This window comes from Rhinopithecus roxellana, chromosome 17 (assembly GCF_007565055.1).
Source record: "Rhinopithecus roxellana isolate Shanxi Qingling chromosome 17, ASM756505v1, whole genome shotgun sequence".
Lineage (NCBI taxonomy): Eukaryota > Metazoa > Chordata > Mammalia > Primates > Cercopithecidae > Rhinopithecus > Rhinopithecus roxellana.
Genome location: NC_044565.1, coordinates 4,638,689 through 4,657,517, shown reverse-complemented (window position 1 = coordinate 4,657,517; position 18,829 = coordinate 4,638,689). Strand labels below are relative to the sequence as shown.

General features: G+C 44.8%; 1 protein-coding gene and 1 pseudogene across 3 annotated transcripts in view; one reads left to right on the top strand and one right to left on the bottom strand.

Moving 5' to 3' along the window:
- Positions 1 to 18,829, top strand: part of MERTK (MER proto-oncogene, tyrosine kinase) — a 129,535-nt gene that overhangs the window by 40,972 nt on the left and 69,734 nt on the right. For both annotated transcript variants that reach the window (XM_010386349.2, XM_030921723.1), the window contains exons 3-4: positions 6,166 to 6,266; positions 9,161 to 9,334. In XM_010386349.2, the coding sequence (XP_010384651.2) occupies positions 6,166 to 6,266; positions 9,161 to 9,334 (275 nt within the window). The remainder of the gene's footprint in view (positions 1 to 6,165; positions 6,267 to 9,160; positions 9,335 to 18,829) is intronic.
- On the bottom strand, positions 1,555 to 4,174 carry LOC115894230 (annotated as a pseudogene). Its single transcript, XR_004054263.1, has 2 exons — positions 4,166 to 4,174; positions 1,555 to 2,305 (listed from the first exon to the last, which is right to left on the bottom strand). The product of XR_004054263.1 is annotated as an RNA transcription, translation and transport factor protein pseudogene (transcript).

Genomic DNA, 18,829 nt, shown 5'->3' with positions numbered 1-18,829 from the left:
TGGTAAAACGTTCTGACTATTCAAAAAGTCTTTTTTCCACTCCAGCCCCCAGCCCTCTCCCTGTGGGGAATGGAGGTTACCCATCTCTTGGGTATCTTTCCAGATATATTCAATCCATATGTAATCCTGTGTATGTCTGTATGTGTGTGCTTGTCTCCAGCATGGTGTGTTAATCTAATAGAATGCTACTCATAGCTGTGGTTAAATCAATACCCAAGGTATTTTTTTGTGGCTGTGGAAATTCTGTTTTCAGCTGAATCATGTAATGTGCTATAATTATATTTTACTTCTTATCTTAGTCTGTTTTCTGTTGCTTATAATAGAATACTTGAAACTGAGTAAATTACAAAGAAAGGAAATTTATTTCTCACAGTTAAGGAGGCCGGGACATTTAAGGTCAGGTACCCCCAGCTGATGATGGTCTTCTTGCTGATGCGACTCTACAGGGTCCTAAGGCAGCACAGCGCATCACATGGTGAGGGGGCTGAGTGTGCTCGTGTGCTAGCTCAGGTCTCTCTTCCTCTTCTTATAAAGCTGCCAGTTCCACTCCCATTCATCCTTGATCCCATTATTAATCCATGAATGGATTAATCACCTCTTAAAGGCCTCACCTCTCCATACTGCCACATTGGGGATTAAGTTTTAATACAGGTTTTGAAGGGAATATTCAAGCCATAGCACTCAAGGACTTAGTGCTTAATTAATTAATTATTTATTTGAGACTGGGTCTTGCATTGTCTTCCAGGCTGGATTGCAGTGTGCGATCATAGCTCACTGCAGCCTCAAACTCTTGGGCTTAAACAATCCTCCCACTTTAGCCTCCCAAGTAGCTGGGGCTACAGGCATGTGCCACCATGACCGGCTAATTTTTAATTTTTTTTTTTTTCTTTTTGGTAAGAGATGAGTTCTCGTTATGTTGCCCAGGCTGATCTCAAACTCCTGGCCTCAAATGACTCTCTCACCTTAGCCTCCCAAAGTGCTGGGATTACAGGCATGAGCCACTGTGCCCAGCCCCATAGCAATTCTTGAGTAGCTTTTTGATTATCTTGAATTCAGTAATTTCCTAACTATCAATCACTCATGCTTCTCTAAACTCTAAAGGAATGTATGCATCATGTATGCATCTCCTCCCACCATGACAAAATTATCAGTACTGATATTTATGTATTTATTTATTTATGTATTTATTTATTTAGGAGATGCCTGTCCTGGCTCCCTCCTTCTGCCTCTGTCTAATCAAGTTACCCTCCGGGTCTGGGGTCCAGCTGTCTTTACTACTATTCTGAGGACCCCCCTATTCCTCCTGTGGTCCAGCTCCTGTTTCCTGGAGCCCAGGTCATCTTTCTTGGCTTTTACTCGTTGTTGTTTTTTTTTTTTTTTTCTACTTTCCTAAACTTTATTAAAGAAAAAAGTAATGGTGGTAAACCTCTAGAACATACTGAATTTTCTGGGATTCCTCCCCGAAGAATGTGATGTATTGATTTCCAAACATGCCAGAAGTGTACCTCATTCCCACTTGTACTAAATAGGTGAGAAGCTGAAGTCCTGAAGTGTTCATCTTCCAACGTTTCCCAGTCTGGGGTCTGTCCTTGCGTCAGCAATAATTGCCTGCACAGCTACTATGGCTTCATTATTTTTTGTCTGTAGCTCTCTGAGCTCTTCTCTATGCGGCAGTCACAGAATTTGAGTAACTTCATTAAGAACTGCATCTCCTGTGTCAAAACCAAGAATATGCTTGTCTAAAGCAACAGGCAAGCCCTTTTGTTTGATTTGCTTTAGCAGCTGCATCCTGTGTCAGGTGCTCCTGAACCAAAATTTGAATTGCCTTAAGCATTACCAGGTAATCGTCATGACATTGAACCTGAAGCAGGTTAGCCAAAGCCATCCCACCAGGCTTAAAATCAGGATTATTTACATCCAAATTTATCAATGGTTCTGCATTTTTAGTTGCATTGTCAGCAGTTTTTGCATTATCAGATACTAAGTCCTTGTATTTTTCAGCATTATATCCATATTCAAGTCTAACATCTAAACCAAGAAGCCAGTCAATAGCTTCTTGTTGATCTTGAATCTTGAAAGAACAGTTAACGTCTCTGAGATACTTTTCAAAGAACTTGGGCCAGTCACTGCTGTGGATGTTTCTTAAATTACCTCTGTCTTCAATCTTGTAGTGTCTGATTTTCTGGTCTTCAGACCAAACAATGAAGTTTCTAAATTCTGTTTCATCTTTGCAGTTGAAGCTGACGGGGTTGTGGTAGTCGAGAGCCGTCAGCTTGCATTGGAACTGCTCCCCGCTTCTTGCTCTCTTTGGCTTTTACTCTTTTACTTTGGCAAGGAGCCCATCCTTCACTAACTTCCTGGGACTTGCATGTCTGAAAATGCCATTCTCTTTACCTTCACCTTGAGGTAGTTTGGCTGGGTACAGAGTTCGAAAAGAAAATATTTTTTGTTTTAACTTTGGAGTCATTGATATATTTCCCTTTGAGTTCTGGGTTGCTCTAGAGAAGCAGGGTGCTATTCTGATTCACTCATAAGTGATCTGCTTTTTTTCTCTCTGGAAGCTTTTCGGATCTTCGCCTCATCTTAGAGTTGTAGTGTTCCCTGATGAAGCCGCATGGTGGGTCTTTTTTCTCCTACTGTGCTGCCCAGCTGGGGGCCCGGTTAGGAAAGATCCGTATCTTCAGTGCTGGGGCACTTTCTTGAACTTCTCCCCTTCCACATCCACTCTCCGTGTTCCCTCTGGAGCTCCTCTTACACGGTTGTTGGGATGCCTAGATTGCTGTTCTGAGCCCAGAGCCTTTCCAGTTGAGCCTCCATGGAGACAGAGCCTGCTGTTTTTCTGGGGAGAGGGAGGAGAGCCAGGAACAGCCACTCCTCCTGTCTCCAGCCCCACCCCACACCCCACTCTCCAGTGGGAGCCTTTCCCTTGGATGTCTAGAAAGCGACAAGTATAATGATTTATGGAAAATCTGTATTTTATGTATTCTATGGAAAGTTGTGTTCTATGGAAAAGCTGTAATATAGGTGGCACGGGTCTAGCCTTGCTAATTAATGCAGGCGCCTATTGTTACCAGACAACTGCTAAGCCTTTCCTGCCATGAATGACTAAAGACAAAATTCTGATTGAGTTCCCTTTGTGTTCTGCATGCTTCTTTTCTATTTCTGGTCTGTATCCTCCTTGCTGGTTGGCTTAAGCTTCTCCTGGGCATCTTATGCAGTCTGATTTCTACAGTCCAGGATGTGCCACCAAACCGTCCTCTGTGCCTTGTAGTTTCTCAGCTTCTGGGGGCTCTGCCCGGGTGTGCTTCGCACCTCTGATCTGGGTGCAGTCCCCTCAGGCTGCCTTCCTGGGGCTGTGCCCCACCTCCCTCCTGGCCTTCACTTTCTCTCTGGTCCCTGTCTCCGTGAGTCCAGCTGCAAGCCTGCTGCCACTCCCGGGTCCTAGACCTTGAGGCAGAGCCAGTCTTCAAAGGCACAAGTGTCCTCAGTCTGTCCAATCTCATGGTTCACTCTATTGAGCCCCTGGGTCTTGCCTCAAGAAAATGATGCCTCTTCTAAAGTGGATTTGTGAAATATGTAGAAGCACCCCTCTTTAGTAACCTTTGTTTCCCTTAGAACTCCAAAGACTAGGCCCATCTGTCGTGCAGGATCTTCAGGGACTGCTGAAAGCCAGGGTCACCACTCAACCACTAGTCATTGCCCACGATGGGCAGGGCATCATTCTAGGCACAGAATTCTCCCCCATCTTTCTTCAGCCCTTCCTGTCACCATGACATCCAGGGGTCTACCAGGAGAGGATCAGCTAGCTCCTTATTTGGAGATATTTGTCCCGTGTATTCTCTTTTCATCTTCTCCTGGTAACCTCTAGGCATTGTGACATCCAGCCGCTGCCCCAAAGCATGACAGGATCTGGCCTTTCCTTGATCCCTGGGACCTCCCTCATGCCCACCATTCATTCATCAGGTGCATTCCAAAATTATACTGCTCCTACAGAATGAGGGGAAAGGGGAAGACAGAGTATTTCAAGTCAAAGGGATGCCACTCACATTTACACATTAGGAAATGCAATGGCAGGGGACTGTTAACTCCTGGATCCTGGGAACCATGAGGAAGTAATGTTAACCTGAACAGCTCTGAACCCCCTCTGACCCCCCCGAGTTCTGACTGATGCCATTGTTGAGCTGTGTCTTAGCTGCTCTATTTATCACAGGCTAATGAGGATCTGCAACATGGTATTGTTGGGAAGAAGTAAATTTAAAATGTTTAGTGTTCAGAAAACTGAATTCAACCTGAGGAAACTGTGTCTCATTCAGACCTGGGGACCTCACTCACTACCACATGTCTGCTGCAGATGCTGAGCAGGCTGTCTATCCCCTGGCAGCTGCCACCCCTGCCTATGGGGCCATGGGTCAGGATAGAGCCCCCTCTGCCCTTGACAGCTTCCTGGTCTCTTTCAAACCTTAAGCCTCAGCCCTTCACAGGTTGAGGGATGAGATTTATTTTGCTTAGCGATAAATAGGTTATACAAGGAAGCAAGCCTCTAGGAAGGAAGGTGGACCTTCTATGTTTTTCTTCCTTCCCCTGGTCATGGTCTTCTTTGCTGTGTTTAAAGAGCAGTGCCTTTGAGCCAATAAACAAATCCTCTGGAGAGCAGCTGAAAGTATTTAAAAATGTTCCCGGGCTGAGAAGGGTGGCTCATGGCTGTAATCCCAGCACTTTTGGAGGCTGAGCTGGGAAGATGGCTTGAGCCCAGGAGTTCAAGGCTGCAGTGAGCCGTGATGGTGCAGCTGCACTCCGGCTTGGGTGACAGAGCGAGACCCCATCTCAAATAAAATAAAATAAAATAAAAATGTGGATTTCAACATGTAAACACTGGGCATGTTCACCCCAGGAGAGATCATTAAGTACCCAGGGACTTGCACCTTAGGTGCACCTTCAAGCATATGACCTGTGACTGCTGCAAATACAGTCATGCTGTCAGTGAGGGACCTTACAAAATGATGGCTGGGGCCCCAGAAAGTTCTAAATAGGACAAAGGCTACCGGCTCTCCATTTTTATGATCATTGCAGTCCTGTTAAATTAGGTGCATATTGAAACCATACAGGACTTTGTGTGTATATAAAATGGAGTTAGGTTCTAGTCTCAGGAGGCCATTTGGGATATGGAACAGTTGCCCTTGGCCCCTAAAAACCCGTGGTCCCCCCTAGTCATTGTGATCACCAAAAACAACTCCACAAATTTCCAAAATGCCTTGAGGACGCAGTACCCCAATGCAGAGAACCACTGGTGCAGAGTCTACCACAGAAATCAAGACAGGTAGCCAGGCGTGGTGGCTTGTGCCTATAATCCTAGCACTTTGGGAGGCCAAGGTGGGTGGATCACCTGAGGTTGGAAGTTCGAGGCCAGCCTGGCCAATATGGCAAATCCCTGTCTCTACTAAAAATGCAAAAATTAACCGGGCGTGGTGGCGCAAGCCTGTAATCCCAGCTGCTCAGGAGGCTGAGGCAGGACAATCACTTGAACCCAAGAGGCAAACGTTGCAGTGAGCTGAGATCATGCCATTGCACTCTAGCCTGGGCAACAAAGTGAGACAGAGTCTGTCTCAAAAAAATAAAAAAATCAAGACAGGTGATAGCACACATATTAGTAAGGGCTTCTCCAAGAAACCGAACCTGTAGGATCTATATCTACAGCTTTATCTAGAAAGAGAGAGAAAGAGATTTATTTTAAGGAATTAGCTCACACACAGTGGAAGCGGACAAATATGGAATCAGCAGGGTGTTGGCTGCAGACCCATGAAAGACTTGATGTTGCAGTCTTGAGTCCTAAGGCAGTTTGGAAATAGAATCCTCTCTTTCGCTGGGGACCCCTGTCTTTTTCTTATGAGGCCTTCAACTGTTTGTATGGGGCCTACGCCCATCATGAAGAGTAATGTGCTTTATTCAAAGGCTACTGCTTTAAATGTTAGTGACATGTGAAAAGTACCTTCGCAGCAACATCTAGGCTAGGGTTTGACCAAACAACTGAGTACAATGGCCTATCCAAGCTGACATATAAAATTAACTCTCACAGCATATGACAAAGAAGTTGAAGAAGTTTCCAGTCCTATAATACAGAGTCAAAGGGTAGTCACTGTAAATATCTTTATGTGTTTTTCTTTGCAGCATAACCAGTGTGCAGCGTTCAGACAATGGGTCGTATATCTGTAAGATGAGAATAAACAATGAAGAGATTGTGTCTGATCCCATCTACATCGAAGTGCAAGGTAAATCCACAGACCAGAGTCGCATTGCCAGAGAGCTGTTTGTTTTAGGGCCTGTGTTAAATGTTTTGTGTATAATACTCTAGAGTTTTGCCTGCCCATTTATAACTCTGTACGCAAACCTTGCAAATCTATCAGCACTGAAATTGTACAAGGTACTCCTCTTTGTAGTCTATAAGTAATAATGAAATGAATTCAGTTCCTGAAGTTTGAGCTCTATTCTAGGCATTAAAGATGAGATAAAAAGAGATTTCAGACTTCCTTGTCCACAGATTATTTACAATAAAAATAAACTGACGACTTCTTTCTTTTTTTTTTTTTTTTTTTTTTTGAGACGGAGTCTGGCTCTGTCTCCCAGGCTGGAGTGCAGTGTCCGGATCTCAGCTCACTGCAAGCTCCGCCTCCCGGGTTCACGCCATTCTCCTGCCTCAGCCTCCTGAGTAGCTGGGACTACAGGCGCCCGCCACCTCGCCCGGCTAGTTTTTTGTATTTTTAGTAGAGACGGGGTTTCACCGTGTTAGCCAGGATGGTCTCAATCTCCTGACCTCGTGATCCGCCCGTCTCGGCCTCCCAAAGTGCTGGGATTACAGGCTTGAGCCACCGCGCCCGGCTGACAACTTCTTTCTAAGAAGCAAAATGCATTCTACTGTCCAGTTTCCAGTGCTGGTACCAGATACTACTCACCTACCTGGTCAAGTGGCTATTGGCTTATTATTCAGCATCTTTTCCTGTCTTGCCTATGCAGACAGTGAAACACTGGGGAGTGAGTGGTTTTCCTGGACTGGCTCAACAGCTCAGCCTGAGACTTCTTTTGGGCACTGGCATCTGTCAGGTGCATGGTTCAGAGAAATTCCATGACATCATATGAAGGTCCGTGGGGGTGAGGAATGAGACATCAGGTTAGGAAAACGCAGTCTCTGCCCTCAAGGAACTTGAACTCTAATGGGCAATGTGAGCTGATGCACAGGTGAGCCCAGGTCCTAGGTTTGGTGCCCTGAGTTGGGGGTTTGCATGCCTGGTTCTGCAATGGCAGAGTTGCAAGGAGGAAGCATCTTTATTATCACCCCCAGTACCACTCCTCACTACCCCCGGGGACTTCCCTCCGGGGCCCTTGTGCCCCTGCTCTCTGAGGTGCCCCTCTTAGCAGAGCCATTAGGTCACCTCCCTTTTCTGCTTTATCCTGACCTTCCTCATCACAGGCTTTAGAGCAGGTGATTAGCTTTTTAATCAGAAACATCTCCCACTGAAAAGTTGCTGTGCTACCCTTTCTTTTGTGGACCTGAAATTGATGCCCACCAATGTGGAGGGAAGCCTCAGGGAGCACAGATGGAAGGAAGGAGGAGGAGTGAGTGGGGAAGACAGAAGAGACTCCCTCAGAGGAGTCTTGGGCTCCTTGTCTAGCTTCTTCTTTTTTTTTTTTTTTTCTTTTTTTCGAGACGGAGTCTCGCTCTGTCACCCAGGCTGGAGTGCAATGGCGCGATCTGGGATCACTGCAAGCTCCGCCTCCTGGGTTCACACCATTCTCCTGCCTTAGCCTCCTGAGTAGCTGGGACTACAGGTCCCAGCTACTTTTAAATGTTTTAGACTCCCTCAGAGGAGTCTCTTCATCTCTTCATGACCTTTGCTTTGGGCCTATCCCAGGCTGAACAGCTCTTTCTCAGGGTTATGTCACCATCAGCCAAAGAGGGGGTTTCCTACATTTGCAGCTAATTTGGGAAAAAAATATTTAGAGGAGATTTTATTTGTCAGAATCCCAGAAAAATGCCCAGAGCAGGAACATATTAAATCCAAAGAGAGTTTCAAAAAACCTTGAAACAGGACAAAAGAATTCCATTACACATAACTGCCACATCATTCTTGCTGGAACTAGATCTGTGAGTTCCCAATCCCCAAAAGAACACTTTTTGGACTTGTTATATTTTTGAACACCTGCCCCAAATAAGTACTGACTGGCTTTCTCTGAGCTTCCTTGGGGCCTTGATTTTGGAAATGACAGTAGATCTAAGGATTGTAATTGCAACTATGTTTATACTGTTTTTTCATGAGAATTTGCTTTGAAAAGCACTCAGCCTTATACAAGGCTGTGGATTTTAAAATTCATTATGACCCATCTGAAAGTCACACACATAATAGAATGTCTTCATACCATGGACAGATCTATTACATAGCCATGTTTTACTCTGTGTTTATTTTGGTAAGAAATACTGAAAACCTGCCAACTGGTCAGTCCCAGGAGTTTGAGCAACACCTGATGTAAGAACTGCCTGTGGCCTGCCTTCTGGTAAAACCAGTTCTGAATCACTATTTATAGCCCCTTTGGCAAAGCGTCCTAGAAAGCTGGCTTAAGGTAGACTGGCAGGAATTAGCCTCTGTGCTCCTTCTTATCCAACTTAAGGAGGTGAAAACTGATGAATACAGACCTGACTGACGCAGTAGATAAAGAAATCTGTTGCTAAGCTGGGCGCGGTGGTGACGCAGTATATAAAGAAATCTGTTGCCAAGGCTGGGTGTGGTGTCTCATGTCTGTAATCCCAGCACTTTGGGAGGCCAAGGGGGATGGATCACTTGAGGTTGAGAGTTCGAGGCCAGCGTGGCCAACATGGTGAAACCCCATCTCTACTAAAAATACAAAAATTAGCCAGACGTGGTGGTGTGCGCCTATAATCCCAGCTACTCAGGAGGCTGAGGCAGGAGAATCACTTGAACCAAGGAGACAGAGGTTGCAGTGAGCCAACGTCAAGCCACTGCACTCCAGCCTGGGCAACAGAGTGAGACTCCATCCCCCCCACAAAAAAGAGAAATCTATTGCCAAGTTCTAGCCCAGTTTCCATTCCCCTTTGGGCTCTGTCTCTGCTTTCAGATCTGAAACATTCTTTCATGTAATGTTTTCTCTGCAGGACTTCCTCACTTTACTAAGCAGCCTGAGAGCATGAATGTCACCAGAAACACAGCCTTCAACCTCACCTGTCAGGCTGTGGGCCCACCTGAGCCTGTCAACATTTTCTGGGTTCAAAACAGTAGCCGTGTTAACGAACAGCCTGAAAAATCCCCCTCCGTGCTAACTGTTCCAGGTGAGTCTGAGCCGTGGGTTTATTTATTGATTTATTCTCTAATAGTGGAAGGGATCAAAAGTTTGGTGACCCTTGCTGTGCACCACTAGCAGGCAGTGGAGACAGATGACTATGCAGGTGTGGCAGCAAGGTTATAGGACCAGGTAGATGGTAAGGTAGGTGGGAATCACAGGTGTGAGAATTCACAGGCCGAGGTGGGGAAATAGGTGAGGGCCTCTGAGGATACATAGGGTTAAGTTGTTGAAGTGGCCAGAATCCCCGAGCCCAGGCAGCAGGAGCCCTGCTCACATCTCCCGTTGCAGCTGTGGCCTTGCTGGCCTGTCAGGTCTTGCGTTTATGGAACCACTGATGTGAAGACCTCAGTGGGCTTGACACCGAGAGCGTGGATTGGTCATCGGGAGCTATTGCAGAAAGTGTGAGCCCTTGTGGGATTGCGGCTGAAAGGACATTCCACGGTCATCGTGATTTCCATCCAAATGAAAGTGGCCCGGTTTTAGTCCCGCACATCACTGATGATGCTCGTTAGTACCACTGACGTTTCCCATGCACTCAAGTCGGTGGGCTCTTTCGTGGCTCCTCTCATTGCACAATATCTTTCAGCAGCATCAGGCAAAGTTACCAGACTCCCTCCCTCCTTCCTTTCTCCAGGGACTGCTGTATGCCTGAGGCTGTTCTAGGCCTTCAGGACACAGGATGGACTTTTGGAAACACTGTCCTGGCTTCTATTTCTTTGAATGACACCAATTCATTGCTCCTCCTTTGTAATCCTGGGCCCCCTTCTTTTACTCTGAGATGCTCCCTCTTGGGAGAGTTTCTCTGGGCCCCTGACTTTAACACCATCTATAAGAAATGACCTTGAACTTTACCTCTCCAGCCCAGACCCCTCTCCTGAGTTGCAGGCTCATGTATCCAACCGCCTCCTTGGCATTGCCACTTGCTGGGTACATACACATCTCAGAATGAAACTCTTAACTCTAGACTTGTTCCACTCCAGAATTCCCCATCTTAGTGAATGATATCACCATTTTCCCACCCTTCCTTTTTCTCATTTTTCATGTTGGCATCAGCAGTTCTGTCAGTTCTGTTCCTACAATACTTCTGAAGTCTGTCTTTTCTCCATTCTGCTGCCAGCACCCTGGTCCATGTCACTGCCAGCTCTTGCCATCGCCTCTGCAGTGGCTTCCTAACTGGGCCTTTTTGCTCCCAGCCTTGTCCCTACTCCCATCTACCCTCCTCAGTGGCAGAGGACATCACCTGCCTGCTGAAAACCCTGCAGTAGCTCCCCACTGTCTTAGACTGTCACCCAGTCCTTCCTGCCCTTTCCCTTGGGGCTGCGTGTCCCAGCTCCTTCCTATCCATCCAACCCAGCCCCATCCCATGCTTTCCACCCTGCTTATTAGATACGAGTCACATTGATTGTCTTTCACTTCTCTAGGCACATCCTGTTCCTTCCTGCCTCAGGACCTGTCTCTTCTATCTGCTTGCGGTGTTCTTCCATCTGCCCTTTGTCCCATGACCCAACTCAAACATCACTTCCTCAGAGAGGCCATCCCTGATCACTCCTAACTATTTTAGGTCCCCTCAATCCCACATTGCTGTGTACTCCTCTGTTGCACTTGTCACCGTCTATAATTATCCAGTTTATTCGTTGGGCTCCTTGCCTAGCTTCTTCTTTTTTTTTTTTTTCTTTTTTTCGAGACGGAGTCTCGCTCTGTCACCCAGGCTGGAGTGCAGTGGCGCGATCTGGGATCACTGCAAGCTCCGCCTCCTGGGTTCACACCATTCTCCTGCCTTAGCCTCCTGAGTAGCTGGGACTACAGGTGCACAGCACCACGCCCGGCTAATTTTTTTTGTTTTTTTAATACAGACTGGGTTTCACCGTGGTCTTGATCTCCTGACCTCGTGATCCGCCCACCTTGGCCTCCCAAAGTGCTGGGATTACAGGCATGAGCCACTGCGCCTGGCCATCTAGCTTCTTAGAGAACATATGCTCAGTAAGGATGAGGGCTTTCTCTCTCCCATTCACCTCTGCACTGCCAGTGGCTGAAGTGGTGCCTGCCTCCTAGTAGTAACTCAGTAAATATTTATGGCTAGAATGGATCAGTAAGTGAATGCCAGCTCCTAGCTATATTAACTCTGAATCACTTTTCTAACCTGTGACTTCAGGAGGAATGTTATGGTTTTCTCCCCTTCATCTGAGTTTTCTTTGAGTTTTTCTAGGGAATTAGTTAAGTAACTTTTTGTTCAAAATCAATTTTAAAAAATAGACTCGCCAGGCGCGGTGGCTCAAGCCTGTAATCCCAGCACTTTGGGAGGCCGAGACGGGAGGATCACAAGGTCAGGAGATCGAGACCATCCTGGCTAACACGGTGAAACCCCGTCTCTACTAAAAATACAAAAAACTAGCCGGGCGAGGTGGCAGGCGCCTGTAGTCCCAGCTACTCGCGAGGCTGAGACGGGAGAATGGCGTGAACCCGGCAGGCGGAGCTTGCAGTGAGCTGAGATCCGGCCACTGCACTCCAGCCTCGGCCACAGAGCGAGACTCCATCTCAAAAAAAAAAAAAAAAAAAAAAAAAAAAAAAATAGACTCTACCCTCTATAGGATGATCACTCTGAAATCCCGTAACGAAAGACTTATTTTCATTGAGGTAAAATTGACATACGATTAAATGCATAGAATTTAGTTGTACAACCCAATGAGTTTTCCTAAGTGTAGACCCCCATGTAGCTACCTCCTCAATCGAGATATAGAATATTGCCATCACTTTGGAAAGTCCTTCATGGTCCCTTCCAGTGGGTCACCATCTCCCATAGGCAATTCTGTTCTATGTCTATCATCATAGATTAATTTTGCCTGTTTTGGAACTTCAAGAAATGGAATATAAAGTATGTACTTTTTTGTGTCATATGTACTTTCCCTGGCTTCTTCTACTCAACATGATATCTTTGGTGATTCATCAACGATGTTGTATTTATCAGTAGTAACATCATTTTTATTTATTTTTAAAATTTTTTTTCAGAAGGGGTCTTGCTCTGCTGCCCAGGCTGGAGTGCAGTGGCATGATCTTGGCTCACTGCAACCTCCGTCAGAGGTTGTCAGAGTAGTGACAAATGTGTCTGTAAATGAAGAACTCTTACTTAAACTGCCGAGTTGAAATTCTGGTTTCTAAATGAATATGCAGTATGCTGTACTGCTCAGGCAGTTTTCCTATGTGTGAAGAGTTTGGAAAGTGGGGCTGCTGACTTTATTTTTCTTAGTGACATATTTGTTAAATGCCTGTTTGATAGTGAAGATGGTCTAGCTGGTGCTATACAGTGAAGTGAAGGTCTGGAGGAGTAATCATATATTCAAGCCAGAAACCTGAAACTTCCCCAGATTCTTCTCTTGCCCATCCAACAATCATCACCAAGATTTGTACATTGTTATCTCTCTTTTTTTTTTGAAATGGAGTTTTGCTCTGTCACCCAGGCTGCAGTGCAATGGTGTGATCTGTGCTCACTGCAACCTCCGCCTCCCGGGTTCAAGTGATTCTCCTGCCTCAGCCTCTCAAGCAGCTGGGATTATAGACATCCACCATCATGCCTGGCTCATTTTTGTATTTTGTAGAGATGGGGTTTCACCATGTTGGCCAGGCTAGTCTTTAACTCCTGAACTCAGGTGATCTACCCACCTTGGCCTCCAAAGTGCTGGGACTACAGGTGTGAACCACTGTGCCCGGCCCTGTACATTGTTCTCAAATGTCAGTTGTGCTGCACTTCCACCACCATGGCCTTAATTCAGGCTTTCCTGGTTCATTGCCAGGACTGTTGCTGTCACCTCTTGCCTATGGTCCCAGCTTTCTTGTTCTCATCCCCCTACCCCACCACCATAGTGAGTGATGCCCCACCTTGTGATTAAAGAGGTTCTCCTAAAGTACAGAGTTTCTCGTTCCTGGCATGACTCCCCACTACATGCAGGTTAAAATCCACCATTTTACCCTGAAGTCTGAGACCCACTGGGGCTTCAGCCTAACTTTCCCAGGGTCTCTGCCTGCCTCACCTGCAAAGGCACCTGCTTGTGAGGCCTGATGAGCTTTTTGCAGGCCTATGAGTGCACTGTTGCCTTCTTGCCAAGCTGCCTTCTCATTGTCTGACAAGCCCCCGTTCACCTGACACAGAGATCATGGTTCTCCTCTGAAAACCTTCCTGGTCACCTCCTTGTCTGTGTATTCACAAGGCCTCTTCCCCATTGCATTGAAGCACAAACCCTCTATCTATTTGTCAGGCCTTCAAGAAGACTTACTAATCAGGTGATTATTATGTATGATTAGCCCCATCACCCAGCACAGCACCTGGCATGTAAGAACTATGTGAATGAATGAATGAACTAATGAACAAACTAATTAATTACAGATAGTCCCTGAGTTTTAGGTCCTATCACTGGGACAAAGGGATATCATGATAATGAAGTAACTTGTATTTATCAAATTATTTTTACATTTAAATTCTTATCTCTTTTCTCATTTATATCTCCAGCCGGTCCTGCGAAATTAATAGAACAGGATCTTTAATGTCCATTCTGTAGATCCCAAAGGGCTAAAATAAGTCCGGGGAGGAAGGGCGTGGAGCCCAGGCTGCTGAATGTGGGAATTGTGCTGGGCTCACAGGAGTTACTCTCAAGTCAGCTAGTTGCTGACTGTTCCCTTGTGTCTGCATTTTGTAACGTTACAAAAGAACTGTGTAAAAACTTACTTTTAATTAAATATATTTTTAATTTTGAGGAAGCTTTAGTTTGATACCTGAGTCCCTCCCAATAATTCATGTGTGAGGAGGTGGGTGCTGAGGTCGGCTTTTGGGGGCTTTGTGCTGGGTAGCCGCCCCTGACATGCTGATGTAAATAAAGCAGTGAGTGTTGGCAGGGAGACTCCATTCTATCTGCAATTGACCCCTAAGTAAACTTTGCTGGCCCCTTCTACTGAGGGAATGCTAATTGGTTTAAATAGCCAATTGTTTGGACTGCTTTGAGCAAGCATTTTTTATGAATGGGAAGGTCATATGCCTTTTCCCTCTCGATACAAGTTTTTATTTTTCCTCTGTGTTGTATGAGCTTTCTTTAAGGAACATGAGCAAAGAAGTAATTTGTCTAAAGGACATTATTCTGAGTCAACAAAGCCAATCTCAAAGGTTGTGTGCTGTATGATTCCATTTAGATAACATTCTCAAAAGGACAAAATTTTGGTAATGGAGAACATATCAACAATTTCAGGGGTTAGGTTTGGGGATAGGATGTTCCTTTAAGGGGTAGAATGAGGGAGCTTCTTTTTGGTGATGGAACAGTTGTGTAGCCACAAATCTGTACCTGTCATAAAATTTAATAAACCTATACACTCATTCTTCCCCCCAAAATAAAACAAAGCAGAAACTGGTAAAATCTTAGTAAGGCCTGCATTTTAGTTAATACTGTTGTACCAAAGTCACTTTCCTGTTTTGATCATTGTACCATGGTTATGTAAGATCTTACCATTGGGTAAAGCTGGGTGAAGGGTGCACAGTAACTCTGCTATTTTTGCAACTTCTTGTAAGTCTAAAGTTATTTCAAAATAAAAAGTTTCTTTTTTAAAGAATTTTTATCATGGGCAAAACCAAATCCCAAAATAAAGAGCAGAACTGCAAAGAGCTTTAGCTTCATGGTGTTCAATGATGGAGTGCTTTATAAGTTAGCAGGTAAGAGCTCCAGCTCTGGCATATATTTTTAAATTTTTTATATTTTGTTTTTATTTTTATATGCAATAAGTTACTAACTCATTGCCAATTTTGACCTGCCTTTCTGTTAACAGTGGTGGGCTTGCGTTGATCTTTCAGGCTTTTCTTTTTTTAAAAAATGCTCATTTTATATTTAAATCCACATCTAGGAAACAGCTAAGCAAGCTTTTGTTTTAGTTAGTTGGATATAATTGTTACTATCCTTGTAATAACAGAAAGAGTAATAATAACTAGAATTTATACAAATTAGTTCATAATGCCCACAGTACTTTCTGTAAAGAATTACTTTGAATCACATAGCAAGCTGTGATAATTAGGCAGTTTTGTTATTGTCTTGCTTTGTCACCCAGGCTGATATGCAGTGGCGCCATCTCTACTCATTGTAACCTCAAAACTCCTGCACTCAAGCAAATCCTCCCACCTCAGCATCCCAAGTAGCTAGGACTACAGGGATAAGCAGCTCTTTTCAAATTTTTTGTAGAGACAGGATCTCACTATGTTGCTCAGGCTAGTTAGGCGTTTTCTCATACCCATCTTATGTATTAGAAAAACATTTGGAACTATTAAGAGACCAGTCTTCTTAAGGTCTATTCTCCATATGACAGCTGGAGCAATCCTGATACAAGTCAGATCATATCAGCCGTCTGCTCAGAGCTCTGGGTTTGCCACCCAACAAGAGAAACAGGCAAAGGCCTCTCCCACATGTTCCCTCTGCCTAGAACCTCCCCAGGCCCCCAAGTATCAACTTGGCCCCTTTCCTCACCCCAACTGTTTCCTCAGAGGTCATTTCTCAAGGAACCACCTCTGATGCCCCCCACCCATCATTTAAAATTATAGCTTGCTTCCCCACCCATCCTGACCCTCTGATGGTCTTCTATTTTTCCATAGTAGTTATCACCTTCTAATATATCATACATCTTACTTTTTTATCAAGGTTATTATATATCGCCCATTTCCCTCTCTGAAAATGTGAGCTCTGTAAGGGAGGGGATCTTTGTTTTATTCGTGGATATATCCAAAGTTTCTGGAAAAAATGTCTGGCTTGTAGTAAATAGTCAATATTTTTCAAGTGGATGAATGCAGAGCAGATAGAGAGGTCCAAGTTAAGAAGTTACGTCACTTACGCAGCATAATCTTCCATTTGTTGCTTCTTTTGGTAGAGAGATGGACACAAGGGGAAGAAAAAAAGCAGGGACAGAATTGTTTGTCTAGTTAATTTGCAGGATTGCTTAATTGAGAACTCAAAGAACTGGCTCAACTGTGCTCTTAAGAGTTGCTCCCTCAGCAATCCGATTGTCCTTCCCTCAAGGGAACATTCTGTTACTGAATGTTCCTTAAAAATATGTTTCAGAGCTGTGTCATAAATATCTTTTCTCAAACCAGCAGACGACCAAGCAAGAGAGGCATGAACCATCATAATGGAGTTGGGTGAAAAGGAGAAATTACTATAAGGGGGATGACCTAACACTAGAAGAGGAGCTGGCTCAGGAGATTGTGGGGGTTCCAGTGCCCGGGACCATTCAGGATAGAGTGGGTGGTGGGGTGGAGACTTAAGGAGGTGGATGCTTTTTCTCCCTGGAAAGTCACAAGGGTTTGGGGCTATAAAATGTCAAGGTCTATTCCAGTCTGGTAGTTATTGTTTATCCACAGGGAGAGAACTGGCGAGTGAGAGGGAGCTGTCTTCTCCTAGTGTACACTCATTGCTATGGTCAATCAAGGCTTATAAACGAGTGTCTAGCTGGGAAGCCAGTGCCGTTAAGCCATGAAAGTTTAGCAGAAAAAATTAAGCAAAGAAGACTATATTTGGCCTAAGTGCCGTCTAGTTTTGGAGAAAGTTACCTTTGGTTTGAACCAGTTTCCTCTTCTCTCTGCCAGCATATGGGTGCTAACCACCTGACCTTGTAAACTGTTTTAATACATTGTGTGGTTACTGCCAGGCAATTCAGACTTGGTGTAGGTGTCTTGTGCTAGGACATTTGCTATAGATTGTTTTTTTGACCTTGTGTGCACTATGAAAAGAAGCACACAGGAGAAACGACTGTCCATTTGTCCTGAAGTCATGTTCTGTGATAATGTTTCCCTTTCAGTGTTGATAAGCCTGATAGGAACGAAGACCACTGGGCCTGAATTCTGCTACTACAGGATCCTATTATAGCATCTATAACTGGATAATGGATCTCAGTGAAATAAACCTCCTGTTTTACCATAGGGCTGGCTCTAAAGAATAATTGAAGTCAGATGACTAATTTTAACCTGCAGATGTCTCCTCCAATATATAAAAAGGATAAGTTAGTAACTTCCTGTATCTTCTGATTGAGCCAAAGCCAGTTTTTCTAAATATAAGCCAGGTTTTGCAAGTTCATGCAGCCTTGTGGATGAAATGGGCATCTCACTTGGGAGCTTAGGATCTGGAAGGTTAAAAGTGATGCCAAGGCTTGAAAATCAAAGTGTCAGAGGCCTCACCATGAAACAGTGATCAGCAGAGCACAGACAGCTTAGAGGGATCAGTGTCTCTTCATCTTCATCCTGTATTTATCTTCTTTCTTAAAATCAATGCTTGACAAAGTGCCCAAAGTCCAGATACCTCGCCAGTTCTCCCTTTCCACCTCCTGTTTTCCTTTCATCTCTTCCTTGCATTACAAAAGAAAAAAGACCTCTCTCACCTGTCTGGAATCACCACTATGAGGCATCAGTTCTCAATGCTTTGGTGTCAAGATCCCTGTGTGTGTGTGTGTGTGTGTGTGTGTGTGTGTGTGTGTGTGTGTGTGTGTGTGAGTGACAGGGCCTCACTCTGTCACCCAGGCTGGAGTGCTCACTGCAGTCTCAACCTCCTAGGCTCAGGTGATTCAGCCATCTCAACCTCCCAAGTAGCTGGGACTACAGGCGCATGTCACAACGCTCAGCTAGTTTCTGTATTTTTTGTAGAGATGGGATTTCTCCATGTTGCCCCAGGCTGGGGCAACTTCTGGACTGTAACTCTCGAACTTCTGGACTCAAGTGATCCTCCTGCCTCAGCCTCCTAAAGTGCTGCGATTACAGGAGTGAGCCACTGTGCTTAGCCTCAAGATCCTTTTACAGTCATAAATTATCAAGAACCAGAGTTCTTGTTGATGTGAGTCATATCTATCTGTATTTACTGAATTAGAAATTAAAACTGAAAACTTTTAAAACACAAAAATACGCAAGTATACATTTCATTGGCTAATACATCTATGTTGTGGCATCATCATGTACCGTATAGCCTCTGGAAAATTCTTTTGGAAAATTCCATCATACATTCCTGAGATAATGAGAATTAAAAGAGCAAGTAATATATTATTATTATTATTAAAATAGTTTTGACTCTGAGGACTACTGAAAGGGTCTCTGGAATCCCCAGAAGTTTCTTGACCACATTTTGAGAATGGCTGCTGGGTACAATGTCTTGGGGTTAAGAAATTTCCAAACTGTCACATAGAAAATTCCAAATTTTGGTGGGGGCGGTGGCTCACGCCTGTAATCCCAGCACTATGGGAGGCTGAGGCGGGCAGATCACCTGAGGTCAGGAGTTCAAGACCAGCCTGGCCACATGGTGAAAGCCTGTCTCCGCTAAAAGTACAAAAATTAGCCGGGCATGGTGGTGCGTACCTGTAATCCCAGCTACTTGGGAGACCAAGGCAGGAGAATCACTTGAACCTGAGAGGCAGAGGTTGCAGTGAGCCGAGATCATGCCATTGCACTCCAGCCTGGGTAACAGAGCGAGTCTCAGTCTCA